This window comes from Acomys minous, assembly GCF_964271855.1.
Source record: "Acomys minous genome assembly, chromosome: 8".
Classification (NCBI taxonomy): domain Eukaryota; kingdom Metazoa; phylum Chordata; class Mammalia; order Rodentia; family Muridae; genus Acomys; species Acomys minous.
The window spans coordinates 17623648-17643361 of NC_140489.1; the positions used below are offsets into that span (position 1 = coordinate 17623648).

The 19714-nt window shown below is 39.8% G+C and overlaps 1 protein-coding gene across 2 annotated transcripts in view; it reads left to right on the forward strand.

The window, feature by feature from the left end:
• Nucleotides 1-19714, forward strand: part of TRIP11 (thyroid hormone receptor interactor 11) — a 69974-nt gene that overhangs the window by 15867 nt on the left and 34393 nt on the right. For both annotated transcript variants that reach the window (XM_084792661.1, XM_084792662.1), the window contains exons 5-13: nt 1678-1737; nt 3342-3507; nt 3992-4354; nt 6868-6908; nt 7774-7860; nt 10277-10489; nt 11054-14071; nt 17533-17673; nt 18329-18522. In XM_084792661.1, coding sequence (XP_084648787.1) covers nt 1678-1737; nt 3342-3507; nt 3992-4354; nt 6868-6908; nt 7774-7860; nt 10277-10489; nt 11054-14071; nt 17533-17673; nt 18329-18522 — 4283 coding nt within the window. The remainder of the gene's footprint in view (nt 1-1677; nt 1738-3341; nt 3508-3991; nt 4355-6867; nt 6909-7773; nt 7861-10276; nt 10490-11053; nt 14072-17532; nt 17674-18328; nt 18523-19714) is intronic.

The window sequence follows — 19714 nt, forward strand, 5'->3', positions numbered from 1 at the left end:
TGTCTGAGGGATTACTTTATGCACACACACATTTTGAGGGTTGGAATGAGGACTGTTACATGCTGGGCAAGTGCTCTGACACTAAGCCACATCTTGAGCCTCTCTCCTTGCTGTGCCTCCCTCCTCCCTATCTCTTATGTTGCCCAGACTGATATGAACTTGCCATCTTCCTTTCTTAGCCTCTGCCTAGCTGGGATTTTGGTGTGCACCAGTGCACCTGCTCAGATAGCCATCTTTGGCTGGAGAATTGGAGTCTTACCATTATATGTTCTGTTTTTCAATCCCAGAGTAGCTTTGGTTAAGTAATAAGTCATATAATAAATGTTAGTAAAGATAAATGAATGGCGACTATAGGTCTGGTTGGGTAGTGCAGAGGGCTGGTGAGTAGATAGTAGATGTTGGTCAAAAACAAAATTACCTATACAGGAGAGAAATGAGTTCTGGTGTTCTTTGTATATTAGGGTAACTATAGATCATAGTAATAATGTATATTTCAAAATAGCTAGAAGAGAGGATTTTGGATAATGTCAGCACACTAAATATTTGAGACGATGGTTATAATTTCCCTGCTTTGAACATAATATGTACATGACTTGAAACACCACAGTGTATCTTATAAATACATGAAATTACTAGCTATCAATTATCTACACATTTAAAAAATTTAATTGTGTGTGTGTGTGTGTATGTAGGTAAGTAGGTAGGCTGTGTACATGTGTGTGTAGATTTATGCATGTGATGGCAGGTACCTGTGAAGGCCGGAAGCTTTGGACCCCTGGAGCTGAAGTTTATAGGCAGTTCTGAGCTGCCTGACGAATGCTGGGACTTGGATGAAAATCCTGGAAGAGCAGTACACACGCTTAGCCCCTCAGCATGTCTCCGTCCTGATAGTACACTACTATAAAAGGAATCTAAAAGGTGTTTTGGTCAAACTAAAGATTATTCTGTACTAAGGTAGTGATCTTCTGGATAAAATCATTTTATTTTTAGTTTGTTTTGAGGCAAGGTCTCATGCCTTCCAGTCTGGTCTCAGACTTCCTGTGTAGTCAAGGATGATTGTGAATGTCTGGTCCTCCTGGCCCCAAGTACTGGCATTACAGTTTATGTATTGCTGGAACTCAGGCGCAAGGACACCTAATGCTAGATAGTCACTCTACTAATGGAGCTACATCCTCATCCCTATATAAAATGTTATGTAGTTATTTACTAGTTTTTTGGAAAAGGGTCTCACTATGTAGACCAGGTTGACCTTGAACTCACAAAAACCCATCTGCCTGTGTCTTTCAAGTTCTGGTATTAAAGGCATGTGCCACTCTACCCGCCATAAAAACAATTTTAAAAGATTTACTGGCATTAGTATCAGGTAACTTTCTATCATCTTAGAAAGCTACTCATTTATCCTCATATTCATATTTTGGTTAGCCAGTAAAATATTCTGTTCCTTCCCTCTTAACTTTATTTTGTAGAGCTATTATCTCAATTACTTAAAAAGTTCTTGACTGTGGTGTTTTTTATTTATTATGTATTAATAGACTAAGGGCTTTGAAAAGTGTGTGAGAATATGTCTGGGAAATGCTCGTGTTTTACAAAACAATATGCTTTTAATAAAGTTTGTGACTTTCTGCTTTACAAAAAGATTAGCTTAATTATTTTTTAAATCTCTCTTTTTAAACTAAGGTGCAGGGAACACAAAGCTCTGAACAAACTGAAATCTGCAAACTGCAAAATATTATTAAGGTAAATCCAACTGTTGATTGCTGATATCTATTATGTATCTAACATCTGTAGATTATAAAGATATAAGACAAATTAGTAGGGCTCTTAGCTATAACTTGATTGTTTAGATGATGATATTCAGCTTTTTTATTCTTTATAATAATGTATGTTCAAGAACACTTAGTTTTAAATGTTTTCTCATTATTCCTAAGTCTTCATATTCCTAGGTTGATACATTTTAAAGGTTTGGGTTTAAAGAGTATTGACATTCTGACATTCGCTAAGAATGTTAACATCTAAGAATGCTAATATTCTCTGTAAATAACTATTTTACCTTAGTAATAGAATTTTGCTGGGTTTTGTAGTTATTTCTTTTATGAAAAAAGTTGTGTACATATATTCATCATGGCAGGAATTATTTTAAATTATAGGCAGGTATAGAACTTTAAGTTTTGGCTTACTTAAAAGTGTAGGTAGATCCTAGAGTCAGATCTGCATGAAATCTGGCTGCACCCACTATCAGATGTGCTGTTTGGAGACAGGGTACTTACTTTTCTCAGGGTCTCCTTTCATCAGTCATAACATCCATTTTATAGGGTTGTTCAGAGGTGTTAGTGTAAAAGCAGTGCTGGTACATAGGTGCGTAGGATTCAAGATTATTTCCTTCTTGGGAAGTAGCAGCTACTTACTAGGATCCTTGGTGATATATAAGAACCTTCCCAGGCTCGGTAAGGAAAGGAAGATTTCCAGGCTGTCTGTGTCAAGAGGGGCAGGATTGGGAACAGCTCTGTGACTCTCGCAGAACACACTAGCCAGACTAATGATGCTTTTCCAGATCAGGACCTGGAGAGATGTTTTATCAGCTTGGGTAGAGGCCCTGCCCTTGCTGTTTGGGAGTTCAAGACTGACAGAAGGATGATTGAGCAAGAGAATAGCAGCAGAAGGGAAACCAAGACTGTTACAACAAGGTGGCTAGTCTCACAGTCTAGATGACATAGCTAAATGATACTTCTAGCACTCACTGACACCAGGGCTCTGCTGGAAATGTGGACTGCATTCCAAAGGACAAGAATGTGACTAGCTGTGCTCATTGTCAGATGTTAGCAGTGACCTCACTGCTTTCAAGATCCAAGATTAGTTAGAGAGCTGGATGTGGCCATAAGCCCCTGTAATCTCAGTAAGAGGGAGGCTTTGGCAGGAGGATTACCATAACCTCAAGGGAAGCCTGGACTATGTATTAAGTTCCTGACTAATCATAGCTATTTAACAAGAAAGGCCTGACTCAAAACAAGAAAACAAAGCCAGGATCTTGGTTCTAGTATTGAGGGAATATGTCCTTAAGGGGAAAAAAAGGTGTTTTTGGCCACAGGTATAAGAGAAAAATACTTTACCTATCTTTTGTTTCATTGTGTTCTTATGTTTCCCCATTAAAAATAGGACAGCTTTTTAAACCCTGAGGAGGCATGGATCTGTCAGAATTGTCTTTATTTGGGCACTGTGGTTGAACATTTTCCAGCTTAATATGTTCAGATAATTAATTTTAATAATACAAAATTTAGACAATAGTGAAATGAAACACTTTTTAGATTATCCATTGATTGTACACATTGTTAAATTTGTTTAAGGAGCTGAAACAGAACAGAAGTCAGGATATTGATGACCATCAGCATGAAATGTCAGTACTGCAGAATGCACATCAACAGAAACTGACGGAGATAAGTCGTCGACATCAGGAGGAGCTAAGTGACTATGAAGAGCGAATCGAAGAACTGGAAAATCTGTTACAGCAAGGTTGTGAGTTTACTAACTTCACAGACTAGATGACATTGTTAAGTTGCAAACTTTAAGATGATTTGTAGATCAGACTATCAGAGTACTGTTGTAAACTTAGACCAAGTTCCATGGGACAGGAAGTAGCTCATTCTGCTCATTGCTTAGTTTGCAGTGGGGTCAAGGTTTTTCGGGTCTGTAGACATGGAAAGGCCCTCAGCACTTACGTAAATAACTTACAGCTTGTGGGTTAGTTGCATTGTTTGCTGATGACACCACAGCAAAATTGAGATATTTTCACTTTGTTTCACGCTCAAATATATAGACATTAGTAGTTGAATCAAATGAAGTATTTGGTTCTTATTTATTTACAGATACAATATAGTAATTTAACTTTTTAAGTTGTCCAAGTTCTAAACTCTCAAGTCTATATTGTATATAGCAAGCAACTTATTTTTTGAAACTTGACATTTGATTCCTCTTGTTTTATTTTTTTATGTTTCAGGTGGCTCGGGAGTTTCTGTAACTGATCACTCTAAAATGTATGAGATGCAAAACACTATTCATATTTTACAGACGGAAAAAGTAGAATCTACCAAAAAAATTGAAGAACTTGAGGATAAAATAAAAGAGATACATAAAAGGTTGTCTTCTGCAGAACACGACCGAGAAGTCTGGAAGAAAGAACAAGAGCGACTGGCAGTAGAGAACAGACAGATGACCGAGCAGTGTGAACACTTGAAGCTGGAACGCAGCAAGTCACAGCCTGGTGCTCAGAAGCAGAGTGATGCTGTGACGGAGGAGGCGAGGATTCCTCCACCGGGTTCCTCAGTTGCAGAGGTCTTGAGATTACAGCAAGCTTTGACTGGTATAGAATGTTTGGAACTTACCTTGGTGTTTCTTGGCACACTAGTTCTTTTTAGAGACAAACAGTTGAATAATTGCACATTTTATGGAAATTGAGTGCTTATGGAAATGACTATGTAATTTTAGTAGAGTTGTGGGATTTGGATTTAGCACCAAATAGTTGTCTGCTAACAAGGGCTAAGGATTAGCAGGATGTCTCTCTGGCTCCCTTCCTTATTCTCCTAGGTGTTTACAAGAAGGTCAGTGATTTAGGAAGCCAGGTAGATTTCTGAGAAATGTTTATGGATGTAGGAATGGTTACTTATATGTGCTGGTCTCTTTCTTTAATGTAGACAGAACTGAATACTGTCTGCAGCTAACCAGAGCCCAGACTCTTCAGTTAGAGATACATTAGCAGAAACCCACTGTTACTCCTTGAAGTGATGTGTATAGAAGCAAAGGCTTGACTGATGGAGCTGTAGGTGGTCTGTGCTCCTGTTGGCACTTAATATTTTAAGTACCAGTACAGAAAGTTGAGTATTAAAGGAAATAGGCAAGATACCACTATTCATTCATAGCAGGAAGATAGTGGGAGGGAGCTCTTCAGCCGAAAAGATGTGTTTTTATTGGGCATTTAATAATCTTTTAGTATAAACTGTACGAACTGCGTCATTCTTGCTCTTCAAGTTTCTAGCTCTTGTGTGGTGTGAACACCCATATCTGTATCCTACATGCCTGTCCTGAATAGCCAACTCTATGCATAACATCGATTTTCAACCTAAAATTAAAGTTAAAGTAAGATTCCTCTCCTCTCCCTTCCTTTATTACTTCCCCAACCTTTGTAAAGCACAATTCTAGAAGTCTAGAAGTTCCTGAGAACTTGAAGATGAAATCTGAACCAACCGTGACCAAGTTCTGTAATTTTTATTTCCTTGACTTCTTTCTATGTGAGTGATATTTCAGGACTGCATCCCCAGGGACCAGGTCTCTTGGGTGCATCAGCACTTGGAGCTGCCACTTGGGCAAAGGGAGGCAGTTCAGTGGGGCTCTGGAACTCTAAGGAGCTCTGCTCATTTATAAAATAAGTATATTTACTTACCATATTGAGTGAGCCACTTGAGTTTGTTTAGCAATAGAGCTGTTATCCTAGTCCTTCCCTCTTTTCCTATTTCTATAACCATGAGATTACTTCAATCAGTCATAACTGCTTATTGCCTGAGTTAACTGTTACAGATTTCCTAGTGGAGTAAGTAGAAAAGTAGAAAAATGTTTTAAGAACAAGAGGGTTGGGGCCTGGAGAGGTGGCTCAGTTGTTACGAGTGCTTGCTGCACAGTCATGAGGACCAGGGTTTGAATTCCACCATCCATTTATCAAACCCAGCATCCTGTTTGTATCTGTAAGCCCAGCTCTGAGGGATGGAAACAGGAGGATTGCTGGCTACCAGCCTGGCCTAGGAAGCATGAGACCCAGATGCAGGAAGAGACCCTGCCTCAAAGGACTACCAGATAGGCGGAGATCTACAGAGGAGGAAATACAACACCCTCTCATGGCCTATGGACAAGGACAGATGCATTCACACATGCCAATCAGTCTTTAAAAAGCAAGAGTGTTCAATAGGGTAATAGTATTATCTTCCTTGTAGGGCTGGAGTGATCAAGGGGCCTCCATACTATCTGCATTTTCCTTTTCAATAGCATCTCATACCAAGTGAGTGATAGAAAAGTGTTGGCTATTTATTCTCTGGTTTTTGTTACTCAGTCCATCTTCTTTTTCCTTCTATTATGCGACTGGAATAAAATTTCAGAAATGCAAAGCCAGTTAGTCTCCTACTTTATAGTACTTTATGGCTTCCTGAGAACTTGAAGATGAAATCTGAACTTTGTTAATTGGACATGTCATGTCTGTTCGTCTGGTCCCTATCTTCTTCCTCAGTTTGTTTCCATGGCCCAGCTTTGTAAGCTTTAGCCATAATGAACTCTGTACATCCTCCAGCCAGTGTTCTCTTAGTTCTTTCCCTGTTGTATTTGCTACATTGTCTACACAGTGGCCCTGTTTTTCTCTATGGATCTATATGTAGTGCATTCATTTCTAAGTCACTTTAGATATTTGAGAGGTAATTATACTGCTAGGGTGTAAATTTGTATTTATTGTTTTTCACGTTTTGTTTGTTTGGGGCTTTTGTTTTTTTTAAACAACAGTCTTAGACCTTATACTATTTCTGGTTATATTTTGAAACGTAATTGTTACTATTTTTATCAGGATAGTAACTGGGTGCCTCATCCAGAGCACAGTAATAATTCTTACACTTTTCCAAAGCATTGGATTTTAATATGGCTTTACGCTTATAACTTACCACAATAGTTGTATTAGAAATAAAAAATGGCACAAATGTTTTTTATTTCAGACGGTCAACCTGCTTGCTAGTTGTGTCTATAAATATACTTTGTTTCAATGGGCTGCACTTCTGAGTTGAATGTGGGAGTCAGTTATTAAGATATTCTGAGTAATGTCAGGTTCATTTATTGTTTTTACAGATGCTGAAAATGAAATAATGAGACTAAGTAGCTTAAAACAGGTAACTTCTGTTATGGGAGAACGTGTTGGGCATTGTTTTACAAAGGGAGTTCTGGTTTGTTATGTTTGATTATCTTTTGATTTCTCACAAATTCATGTAAATTTATCCTAGGAGCTTTAATAACCTTGTGCTTTATGATTAATAATGAAATTTTTGTATTATAAATTTGCTTCTTATGTAAATGTATATTGTTGCAGAGGAATTTGACAACAGTATAGACAGTAACCAGATCCTATATCAGATTTTCCTCAAAAATTCAAAGGTTTTTTTTTTCTTTTTATGGGTGTGTCTCCAAGTGTGTGTGCATGCATGCACGTGTGCATGACGGGAGGTCAGGATAATTTTAGGAGTCCCTTCTTTCTTTCCACTTTTGCATAGGTTCCTGCTATCAAACTCAGACTCCCAGGCTTGAACAGCAGGGACCTTTACCTGCTGAGTCATCTTGTGTATTTATTACAAGTTACTTTGTAAATATGTACACACACACACACACACACACACACACACACATTTTCTTTTTCAAAACAGAGTTTTTTGTATAGCCCTGGTTGTCTTGGAACTTGCTCTGTAGACCAGGCTGGCTTTGAACTCACAGAGATCTACTTGCCTCTGCCTCCTGAGTGCTGGGATTAAAGGCATGCGCCACCATCCCCAGCTTTTTTTTTTTTTAATATAATAAAGAAATACTATATGAGAATGTCTAAAATGAAAGGCTGATTCTAAACTATCCAACATTGAATTATTTTAATCTTTACATGTTACTAAAGATATACTGAGTAGCATTGCACAATTATGCAACTAGATTGCTTTTTATAAACTGGAAATTCTGTGTTATCTAAAAATACTACTTTAATGTTTTTTATAGGAAAACAGTCTTGCTGAAGACAATCAGAAACTTCAAATGTGTGTCCAAATTTTAGAAAAAGAGAAGTTGTTACTGAGTCAAGAAAAGGTAGGTGTTGTTAAAATGGGGCAGAATTAAAATGGTGTGTGTCATAGGTCGCAGCGAAGGATCAGTGTATATGAAAGTGGAATGTTTAGTGATAGAGTCCTCAGAACAAGGCTGAGCTGACTGATAGATACGCTTGACAGCCAGGTTGGAGTCCCTGGGCAAGGGTCAGAGTGTGAGAGGCTGGCCAGAGTGTATGTGCAAACAGAAGCCAGTAGGCATACAGATCTGAGCAGAGCAGAAACGGCTTCTGATGGCGGCTACACAGGTGGGTGGAGAGGTCTTGCTTATGGGCCCCAGAACATGGCCGTCATGTCAGTAGGAGTAAGAATATTGATGAGCAGCACAGAGGGGTAGTTTTACTGTTAGAAATGGAATCTTGTTTGTTTGTTTATGTTAGTGGAATAGAGTGCTGTGATACATTGGCATAGGGAGAAGCGTTATGTTTGTTTCTCTGAGAATTAATTTACCAATGACAGTCCTTTCATAGAGGCAGTGAGGAGTTGAGTTAAAGGCCAGAATTTCAATTCAATTTAAATTGTGAATTCTTTAACGTAACATGTGTTTATGGATGAATGTATTCATTAATACTTACTGAAAACTTCATGCCTTTGTTACATGATCTCTTTCCCAGAGATAGTCTGTTACAAATTCCAAGAATACTTTTCCTGGATATATCAATACATGTCTGGCTTTCCATATATAGACTTAAAAAAATACCAGTGTCAACACGATATCTCTACTGCTTTTATATCCCTAACATTGTAGTTTCAGCTTATCTTCTCATCGTTATATAGGCAGTGTTCTCAGAGACATGATAGGTCTTTCAATTCTAAGTTGTTTGTGTACAGCCCTGGACACTCTGAGGTCTTTGCTGGCTTCTTTCTGTCCACGCAATGCCGGTAGTGACTCACTATCACTTTATTTTTTATTGCTGTGTGTGTATGTCTAACTGGTCTAAGTACACTTTCAAGTTGTAGATTTCTTGATATATGCTTTCGGGCCTGCCAGCCTTTCTTATTTTTCAGTTTTCTGATGACTGTTCTCCTTCCTTGTGATGGCCAGTATTCTTTGTAGTTCTTCCCTGCATTGTGTTTGTCTCCCATGTAGTGATGCCAATTGTGCTCTTCACTTCAACCTGAAGTGAGTTATTGCTGGTTCTCCTAAGTGGACAAAGAACTTCAGAAGGATTTGAGAAAATACTGTCTTCTTTCTCTTTTTTTCCCTTTTTACAATTTTTTTTAATGAGTACAGGTGTTTTGCCTACATGTAGTATGTTTACCAAATGCATGTTTCGTGCCTGTTGAGGCCAAAAGAGATCAAATTCCTTAGAACTATAGTTACAGGCTATTGCGAGCTACCATCTGGGGGTTGGGAACCACACTTAAGTCCTCTATAAGAGCAAGGGCTCTTAACTGTTGAGCTGTCTTTCCCTTTCACCCTCCTCTTTTTCTGTTTTTTAAGATAGGGTCTCACTCTGTCTCCTAGACTGGACTGACCTGTTATAATTTATAGCAGTCCTCCATGCCTCAGCCCCACAAGTGCTAGGGGACGGGCGAGAACCCCAGCCCCCTGCTCCATCTCTTAAGGACAGTTCAGCATCAGTATGTGGGCTGGAAGGAAAGGAGAAAGGTAGTGGAGACACTCTCACAGCTTTACGGCCTCCTTTACATGGCATTACTTGGTTCTTTAAAGGAAATTCCAAAGTAGATCCCAGAAAAGTTCAATTTTAAAAAATTACTGAGGGAAGACATAATTGTGGAGAAATGATGTTGAATCATAGAGAACTGTCTAATTTCTTAGGTTTTCAAGAAAAGTGTTGTCACATGGTAGACTATTGATACATGTGTAGGTCTGTGTTTAGTAATGCTGGGTATATGAGAGGGAACCTGGTTACCTGCTCAGAAGTTAAAGGAAGCAGATAGGGACATTATTTAGATAAGAGAAGGCTTTGTATCATAGCACAATCAAATAATTAGTAAGTTTTTTAAATGAGAAAAGAAGATCTTTTATTTCCTAATTAGAGCTAATCTGACTGAGTACTGATTTTTTTTTTTAATTTAGTTGACTGGGTATTAGGGAGTAGAAATAAATAGTTGGGAGATTGGGGACTTTTAATAAAATGGTGTTTGGCAGGCATGAAGATAAGGGTGGTAGCCATGAGACTGGGATAGAAAACGCTTTGCACTGAGAATGGTCTCTGCAAAGAAAGTAAATGCAGAGTTGTAGAAATGTTTTCCTTGGAGCTGTGAGTAAAACTACATTACTGAAGGCTGTGGCTTGTTCAGTAATGTTTTCAATACAAAAGACTGAAAATAGATCTCCCAGTTATGTTTATTTACAGCTGTATGTTCAATCTTTTCATGTCTCTTCTTGAGTGATAGTATATACTGCCTTCTTTGTCCTCTTGCTCCTTAAGGAAGAACTTCAGATATCACTTTCCAAACTGGGCAGTGAATATGAAGCCATTAAAAGTACAGCTACAAGAGACATAGATTTGTTTTCTCAAGTACGCGACTTGAAACTCAACTTGGAGGTGAAGGAACAAGAACTGAGCCAGAGTATTCATGAGAATGAAACACTTATGGCTGAGTTAGAAAAACTGGACAAGCAGAACGAGGAGGCTACTAAGGTAACCCTGCGTTAGCTGGGGAGGCTGGAGAGCGCACTGCAGCTGGTCATTTGGGTGCTGAGCTAACTAACACAGGAGGGTAAAATCGTGTGCTTTCATATTTTAGTTCATTGATGATGTAGTCAGAGTCTTAACTTTGCCCTTAATGTGCTAGTTAGTAAAAGTATGTTTTGGCCTTGCAGACCGTACCTCCTTTGCAGCTATTCAGCCCTGAGCCAGAATGTGTGAACAAGGAAGCGTGGCTGTGCTTTGGTAAACTCTGCAGAGACAGCTGAGGGCCGCCATCGGCTGAAGCCTGCTCTGGTGTTTAAAAGTTGGAAACAATATGTATGATCAAAAAAAGCCAGAGCCTTTTAAATTTTAGATTCTTATCCCTAAAATGATAAAATGGACTTTTTGTAAATTATTTTGTGAGACTTGGTGGGATAGAAAGTTGTTTTTTAAAGAAGGATTAGAAATATCAGATTATTATTCTATTATATATGAAATTTTACAAAACTTTCTTTAGACACCAGCATGAGAAAAATGTCACAAAGTTACAGTGCAAATTTATTTTTCTTTCAGCATGTGATTTTGATAAAAGATCAGCTATCAAAACAGCAAAGTGAAGGAAATAGTGTCATCAAGAAACTGAAAGAAGATCTGGATGATGAAAAGCAGAGAGTCCACCAACTGGAGGATGATAAAATGAATGTAACCAAGCAGTTAGACATGCAGAAGGAAAAGCTGACTCGCAGTGAACGGGCTCTAAGTGAATTACAGTTAGCCAAGCAGAAGCTTGAAGATAAAGTAGAAGATTTAGTAGATCAGCTAAGTAAATCAGAGAAGAATAATTCCACCATTGAGAAGGAGAACTGTGAACTGAGGGAGCACATCAGACAAAGTGAAGAGGAGCTGGCCACAGTCAGGAGTGAGTTAGCTCAGTCTCAAACTCAAGGCTCCAGCAGGCCTTTGAAGGATGCCTTACTTAAAGAAAGGGAAACTGAAGTTCAAAACTTAAAGAAGAATCTCTCAGAAGTAGAACAGCTCAATGAGCATTTAAAACAAGTCGCTTTTGATCTCAGAGCGGAAAATGAAAAGTTGGTTGTAGCATGTGAAGATGTAAGAAATCAGTTGGAAGAATCAATTTCTGGCAACAACCAGATTTCTCTGGAAAAAACTGCCGTGCTGGAATGGGAAAAGGCACAGCTAGAAGCAGAATTGTGTCAAGCTGAACAGAGGCTGTTGGAAGAAGTCAACAAGCACAAGCAAGCTATCGAGGAGCTGCCCAGCATGCGCAGCCTGAATGCCTCTGCCTTACAGCTGGAACGTGAGCGCTTAATTCAGCTCAACCAAGAAAAAGACTTGGAAATAGCAGGACTCAAAAAGAGTATTGAGCGAATGGCTACTGATCATAAAGACACCAAGGAAACATTGTCATCTAGTTTAGAAGAGCAGAAACAACTGACACAACTTATAGACGAGAAAGAAATTTGTATTGTGAAACTTAAAGAAAAAAGTTCAGAACTGCAGAAGGAATTAGACAAATGTGCTCAGGCTTTAAGGAAAAATGAGACTTTAAGGCAGACCATAGAGGAAAAGGATAGAAATCTTGGATCCATGAAAGAAGAGAACAACCACCTGCAGGAAGAGCTGGAGCGCCTCAGGGAGCAGCAGAGTCGCACTGTGCCCGCGCCTGAGCCTAGAGCCGCCGACGGCACCACGGAGCTGGAGTCTGAGCTGTCCCAGCTGCACACAATCAAGAGTCATCTGGAAGAAGAAATTAAACATCACCAGAAGATGATTGAAGATCAAAACCAGAATAAGATGCAACTGCTTCAGACTCTACAGGAGCAGAAGAAAGAAATGGATGAGTTTAAGTACCAGCATGAGCAGATGAGTATCACACACACCCAGCTTTTTTTAGAAAAAGATGAAGAAATTAAGAATTTGCAAAAAACAGTTGAACAAATAAAAGCCCAGTTGCATGAAGAAAGACGGGACCTTCAAACAGACAATTCTGATATTTTTCAAGAAACAAAAGTTCAGAGCCTTAATATAGAAAATGGCAGTGAAAAGCATGATCTATCTAAAGCTGAAACAGAAAAGTTAGTGAAGGGAATCAAAGAACGGGAGCTGGAGATTCAGCTTCTGAATGAAAAGAACATCTCTTTAACTAAGCAGATTGACCAGCTGTCCAAAGATGAGGTCGGCAAGCTCACCCAGATTATCCAGCAGAAAGACTTGGAGATACAAGCTCTTCACGCCAGGGTTTCCTCAGCTTCCTACCCCCAGGATGTCGCCTACCTTCAGCAGCAGCTGCATGCCTACGCCATGGAAAGAGAGAAAGTAATGATGGTGTTGAATGAGAAGACGAGGGAAAATAGCCAGCTAAAAACAGACTATCACAAAATGATAGATATTATCAGTGCCAAAGAAGCAGCGCTTATTAAGTTGCAAGATGAGAATAAAAAAATGTCCACTAGATTTGAAAGTAGTGGTCAAGATATGTTTAAAGAAACCATTCAGAATTTATCAAGGATCATTCGAGAAAAAGACATTGAAATAGATGCACTGAGTCAGAAGTGCCAGACCCTGCTGACAGTGTTGCAGACTTCTGGCACGGGTGGCGAGGCTGGAGGTGTTAACAGCAACCAGTTCGAGGAGCTCTTGCAGGAGCGGGATAAACTGAAGCAGCAGGTGAAGAAAATGGAGGAGTGGAAGCAGCAGGTGATGACCACAGTCCAGAACATGCAGCACGAGTCAGCCCAGCTGCAGGAGGAGCTTCACCAGCTTCAGGCACAGGTTCTGGTTGACAGTGATAACAATTCTAAATTACAAGTGGACTACACTGGCCTGATTCAAAGTTATGAGCGGAATGAAACCAAACTTAAGAATTTTGGGCAGGAACTGGCACAAGTTCAGCATAGCATAGGGCAGCTTTGTAATACCAAGGACCTACTCTTGGGAAAACTTGATATTATGTCACCTCAGTTCTCTTCTGGCTTATCTCCTACCACTCAGTCAGCAGAGCCTCTTAAAGCAAGCCAGTCGTCTGGGCCACAAGAGTCTTCGCAGTTGCTTCAACAAGTAGATGATCTGAGAAAATCACTGCAGGAAAAAGATGCCACGATTAGAACGCTCCAGGAAAACAATCACAGGCTGTCAGACTCCATTGCTGCGTCCTCGGAGGCAGAAAGAAAAGAACACGAACAGACCGATTCAGAAATTAAACAGCTGAAGGAGAAACAAGAAGTCTTACAAAACTTACTTAAGGAAAAAGACCTCTTAATCAAAGCCAAAAGTGACCAGTTACATTCTTCAAATGAGAATTTCACTAACAAAGTGACTGAGAATGAGCTTTTGAGGCAGGCAGTGACAAATTTGAAGGAGAGAATATTGATTTTAGAAATGGACATTTCTAAATTAAAAGGAGAAAATGAAAAAATAGTAGAAGCATCCAAGGGGAAGGAAACAGAATACCAGGCGTTACATGAGACCAATATGAAGTTCTCCATGATGTTACGAGAGAAAGAGTTTGAATGCCATTCGATGAGAGAGAAGGCACTTGCTTTTGAACAGCTATTGAAAGAAAAAGAACAGGTATGTTTTGCTGGAGTACACAGAAAAAGTTGAGGACGAAGGTGCCTTTTTAATGTGTGTGTTATATTCTGATGCTGTTGCTGAGGATGACTAACCTACTTCACCTAGGTATTTCAAGGTCTTTGCGTTGACTGCAGTTTCCTCACAGACATGTAGAAGTTACTAGATATCTTCAAATATTTTTGGTAGTAGATTAGCTCTTCCTAGGTTCCTCAGTGTAAAACAAAGATTCAGTAGTAGGTAACATTTTCCCTTTTAATACGAGTGAGTCATGAGAGCATTTGTTAAGGGGATTGTAGGGATCAACCCTGAGACCTTGGGCATTAGGCGAGTATTCTACTGACAAGCTATTTTCTCGGCCCATCAGGGGGAGCTTTTGAAGTCACTTTAGTCACATGTTAGGCATATTTCAGTAGCTTCTAGAAATGACCAACATTTTAGAAATTTCTGCATGAAAAGGAAGCACTAAGAAATATCTGACCATGAGCTGCAGTAAGAATGTCTCTACATTGTGACTTGTGTGTGTATATATTTGTGGATGCAGGAGAGAAACCCAAAATTATGCATGTAACGTGATAAATTATTAGAAAAAATATGCTGGATGATCGATCAAATTGACTTCACATACTTTTTATTTGTTTATTGTGTGTGTGTGCTTCTGGCAGTGTGGAAATCAGAGAATATCTTTCTAGGGTCAGTTGTCCTCCAGCGTGTGAGTTCCTCAGATCAAATTCAAATCATTAGGCTTAGCCATTGTCCCCACCAAGACATCTAGCAGGCCCTAAGTTGACTCTAATGGATCAATCAAAACACAGGAAACTGTTTGGAGTAAGTAGTTCCTTAGACAGAATAGGCTCTGCAAATACTCTAGTCCCTCTCTGTTGCCGATGAAACTTTGAGTATGTTTTGATCGTATTGGTTTGTTTATTCACACATAAAATGAAGGGTCAAAGCAGTTACCTGTAAAGTGTCGGTAGCTTTTAATGTCGTCACTGGCTTATATGCTCACTTTAGTTCCTCCAATAAGCTTGTTCTGGTGGGATTTTACATGTTCCCTGTACTAGGAACTACTGAAGATTTGTTAGAGTCTGGTAAGCACTGCAGCGTGTATTTGGCATTACTATTTGAGTAAGTTCTGAAATTTGGAGAGGGGATGAAAGGCATAACAATGCGATATTCAACAACAGTTGACTTCTTTTGTCTTTTGGCAGTGCTGGGGATTGAACCTAGGGCCTCATGCTTACTAGGGAGGCAGTGTGCCACTGAGTTATCTTGGACATGTATATGCTGCTAGGCACAGGATTCAAAATGACTTCTTTTGCCAGTACATTCTCCTGTACAAGTCCTGGATTATCTGATTTAAAAGGTGCATTGGCCAGGTTGGTGGTCCATGGGATCCCAGCACTTGGAAGATGGAGGCAGGAGTACCAGGAGTCAGCCTTGACTGCTTTATGAAGCTAGCCTAGGCCTGTACCAGTATCGTTGGTTTAGAGCATGGCCTTTCCCCCTGTTTTCTGACTGGCAATGGCTATAGTGTCTTAAATGTTTTTTTGTTTTTTGTTTTGGTTTGGTGGTGGTTGTTGTTGTTGTTGGGTTTTTGGGGGGAGGTTTTTCTGTTTTGTTTTGTTTTTTGAGACAGGGTTTCTCTGCGTAGCCTTGGCTGTCCTGGACTTGCTTTGTAGACCAGGCTGGCCTCTAACTCACAGAGATCCGCCTGCCTTTGCCTCCTGAGTGCTGGGATTAAAGGCGTGTGTCACCACGCCTGGCAGCATTTTCTTTATGTAATTTAAAGGTACCTTTGCTTATATACAGGTTGAGCAGTATGAGACTTTTTGATCACCAACCTGATGGGGTGCTACCTCACACGGCTTATATGTTAGTGCCATCCCTCTTCTGAGTTGTCCCCTGAACCTTAGGTGTGGAGACTGTGCTGTCGATGAACTTGAGCACCTCGTGTCCAGGTCTCTTTCTTTTGACTAGTTGTCTCTATCCACGCCACAGATACGCTTCTTTGATGAGGGGTGAAATGGGCACTTGTCTGTGGGTGAGGGAGGGTACGTGTTTAGAGTGGAGTACTAGGTTCTCTTCTAGGGCTCTGGCCTCACTAGCCACAGGTGGCTGCTTGGCTGGGTGTGCATGATGGCTGCCGCTTACTCCCAACCTGTAAGTGACGCTACGGCATCCCTGGTGATACCTTGGCAGGCTGGTGCTTGTCCCTAGGCTTTGCAGATGGGTAGGACTACTAACTGCTCTTGTCTTTATGCCTCTTGCCTCCACCTTTAGATGCTGTGAGAGCCTCGTGCTCCCGGAGGACGCTTCCAGGCCACTTCCTGTTCAGTTGCTCCAAGCCCTTTGTCCTAAGTGTGTGTGTCTTCAGCCATAGTTCAAGTTCTGGGCGGCAGCCAAGGGCAGTGTCAATATTGTTGAGGGATTTCTTGGACTCTCCTGTGACCAACAACAGTTCAAAGGGAGCTTTCTAATGCCAGCACTGGGGTTTTTGTAGGATAGCCTGTGGCTCTTGTGGGGGGCATTATCACCCCAAGTGGTATAACTTCATTTAAACTATCTGTATGTGTAAGTACATTCATATATGTGTACTTTTAAGTAAGCATAAAATAATTCCTACGTCCTTCTCAAATGCCTTTAGTGTTATCCTTCCTCTTTTTCTTGTCTTTGTTAAAAGCCCCACTCCTCCCCCCCCCCACTATTTTAAAATGTTTCTTTCATTTTTCTGTTTTTTGTTTTGTTTTTTCAAGTACTAGGGATTGAACCTAGGGGCTCCACATACACTAGGCAAAGGCTCTACCACTAAACTAGATTCTCAGACCTCTTGAAAACTTTTGTTTTGGTGGGTGGTGTGTTCTTGAGGTGGAGTCTCATTATGTAATTGTGGCTTACTCAGAACTTACTGTGTAATGCAGGATGGCCTGGACTCACAGAGATCCACTGGCCTTTGCTGGGAGTGAAGGCATGTATCTCCACACCTGGCTCCTTCTTTTGTTGTGTTTTATTGTGTTTTCTGGGTTTTGCAACATGGTTTCTCTGTGTAGCCTTGGCTGTCCTAGACTCTGTCTGTAGACCAGTCTGGCCACGAATTCACAGTGATCCGCCTGCTTCTGCCTCCCGCGTGCTGGGGTTAAAGGTGTGCGCCACCACGCCAGGCCCAGTGTCTCTGATTTTTACTGGTAACATATCTCAGTGGTTGTTGCAGCTGAGGGACCAGCGTTGCAGCATGAGCTGGAGCTGGCGCTTGTTGGGATTCTTCAGTCCCCTCCCTTGTCCTGCTCCTGTGACACTGCAGTCAGGTGCCACACCCGTAAGCTCCTTCCCGTTGTCTCTTTCTCAGAATGTCTTTGGATTTTGTTGACTTTGCTATTGCTGTTTTAAAATTACTAAATAAAGAAAACGTCCTTTTGAAAAATCTATTATTATCTAAAGCTAAAATTATTTCTTTCCAAAAGGGCAAGGCTGGGGAGTTAAATCAACTTTTAAACGCAGTCAAATCAATGCAGGAGAAGACAGTTACATTTCAACAGGAGAGAGACCAAGTTATGTTGTCCCTGAAGCAGAAGCAAATGGAGAACAGCGCCCTGCAGAATGAGGTATATGTGCGCTCACTGTCGTGGGCAGGCCTCAGGCTGTGTGTTCAGTAACCAGTAACTAAGGCAAATGGAATTATCTTGTGGTTTTTCTCTTCTTCTAATGCTGTAGTAGGATTTTAATCTCCCTGGGGTACATTATAATAGTTTTTGAAAGGGAAAACTGTGATATGTACCTTTTGCATAAGAAAATGATCTCACTCAAAGTATGAAAAAAATGAGATTTGCTGAAAAGGTACTGTGCCATAAGAGCCCAGTACTTCTGTATAATTCCATTTCCATATAAACCATGCAGAGGAGGCCTTGCAAAGTAAAGCTCCCATAGGAGTCTTTATGTAATTTGGGGAGATGTTTTCCTGGTATAAACATACTTTGTGGTGTGTGGCATTAGTATATTAATACATTAGTATATATAATACATAATATAATTTATATTCATAATAATAATTATACTTGTAATTAAGTAATACATGTTATATCTATATAACTAAATATATTATAACTTAAAATAATTATATTTAAAATAAGTGTTATAATTAACTATTATACCAATGTATTGGTACAGTATACTAATAAGTTTCCATAATATGGAAAATTTTGATGTTTTGCGGGGATGGGCATTGTATAGAAGGAAAGTAAAGAAAGGCCCTCTCCCTAGGTTCAACGCTTACATGACAAGGAATCCCGGTTAAACCAGGAGCTACAGAGATTGCGTGACCACCTCTTGGAGTCAGAAGATTCTCATACCCGAGAAGCTCTGGCTGCAGAAGATAGAGAGGCTAAACTGAGGAAGAAGGTCACAGTGTTGGAGGAAAAGCTGGTTTCATCCTCTAATGCAATGGAAAATGCAAGGTGAACTTTTCTTTCTTTCTTTCTTTCTGTCTTTTTTTTTTTTTTGTCATGAACTTTAACCGGTCACTTGTTGAGCATCATGTTCAGTAAACATTTTTCTTATGTTAGTTTATTTCAAAAAATTCATTGTCTCCATTTTACAGGTGAAGAGTCAGGGTGCTTTAGATAGAAAAACATATTTAATGTGGAAATTAAAACAATGAGTGGTCGTTTGTACATGTGTTTTACATTGGTAGAAATGCCAAGGCATTCTCAGGCGGTAACGGCGCATGCTAGTAAAGCCCTTCCTCGCAGGGCGGGGCCTTTGCTTTCTCTAACTGCCAGTCTCCATCCGCCTTATTTACCCTTTGCTATAACCTCCAAGATAAACATCCTCAAGCAGAGCCCTGGCCGTGTCTGACCGGCCTATCACTGAGCTCCCCAGATACTATTTTCCTTTTTCTTTTCTTCCACACTTTCTTTCTCGTGTTGACCAAAGGTGGACCTAACTCTCTTAAGAGTTTTTCTGTGACTTTCACCTATTTTTCGAATTCTGTTTTCTTCATAAGAGTAATTATTTAGTATTCTAGACCTCATATCTAAAACCAAGCCCTGTTATATCTTTTTTTCTGAACATGTACAGTGCTTGGGTCTTTGATGGCCCTTACACTTATATTTAATGACTAGGTGATTGTTGGATGTCTTAACCTCTCTCCTATAAAAAAAAATTTTTTTAAATTCACTTGTATCTAGAATTGATGCTGTTTATCTTCTATTCTTCCACAACATATATTAAACATAGATTAATAGACAGCAAATTTTTGTCATATGAGTAAATCTAATCTATAGGTCACATTATGGTTTTGATCCTTTAGCAAAACAACACCTACTGTCTATTAACTTTCTGAGTATTTAAAAGCTAATTTACCCTTACAGTTACCAGGGACATTTGGGGTCAGTTTAGGTCTTAGTTTAGCTCTCTTTCCACAAGAGGGTGCTGTTGGGTAAAATTCCTCCCAAGTATTTTAACTGGCTTCAGTAGTTACTCTTCAGTAAGGGTTTAACTGGATATTAAATACTCATAAAGGCTGTTGTGGTAGTCAAAAATTAATCATCATTCACCAAAGACACACTCTGAAGATAAGATATAAGCCAGGCCAGGCGTGGTAGTGCATGCCCTTAATCCTAGCACTTTCAAGGCAAGTGGATCTCT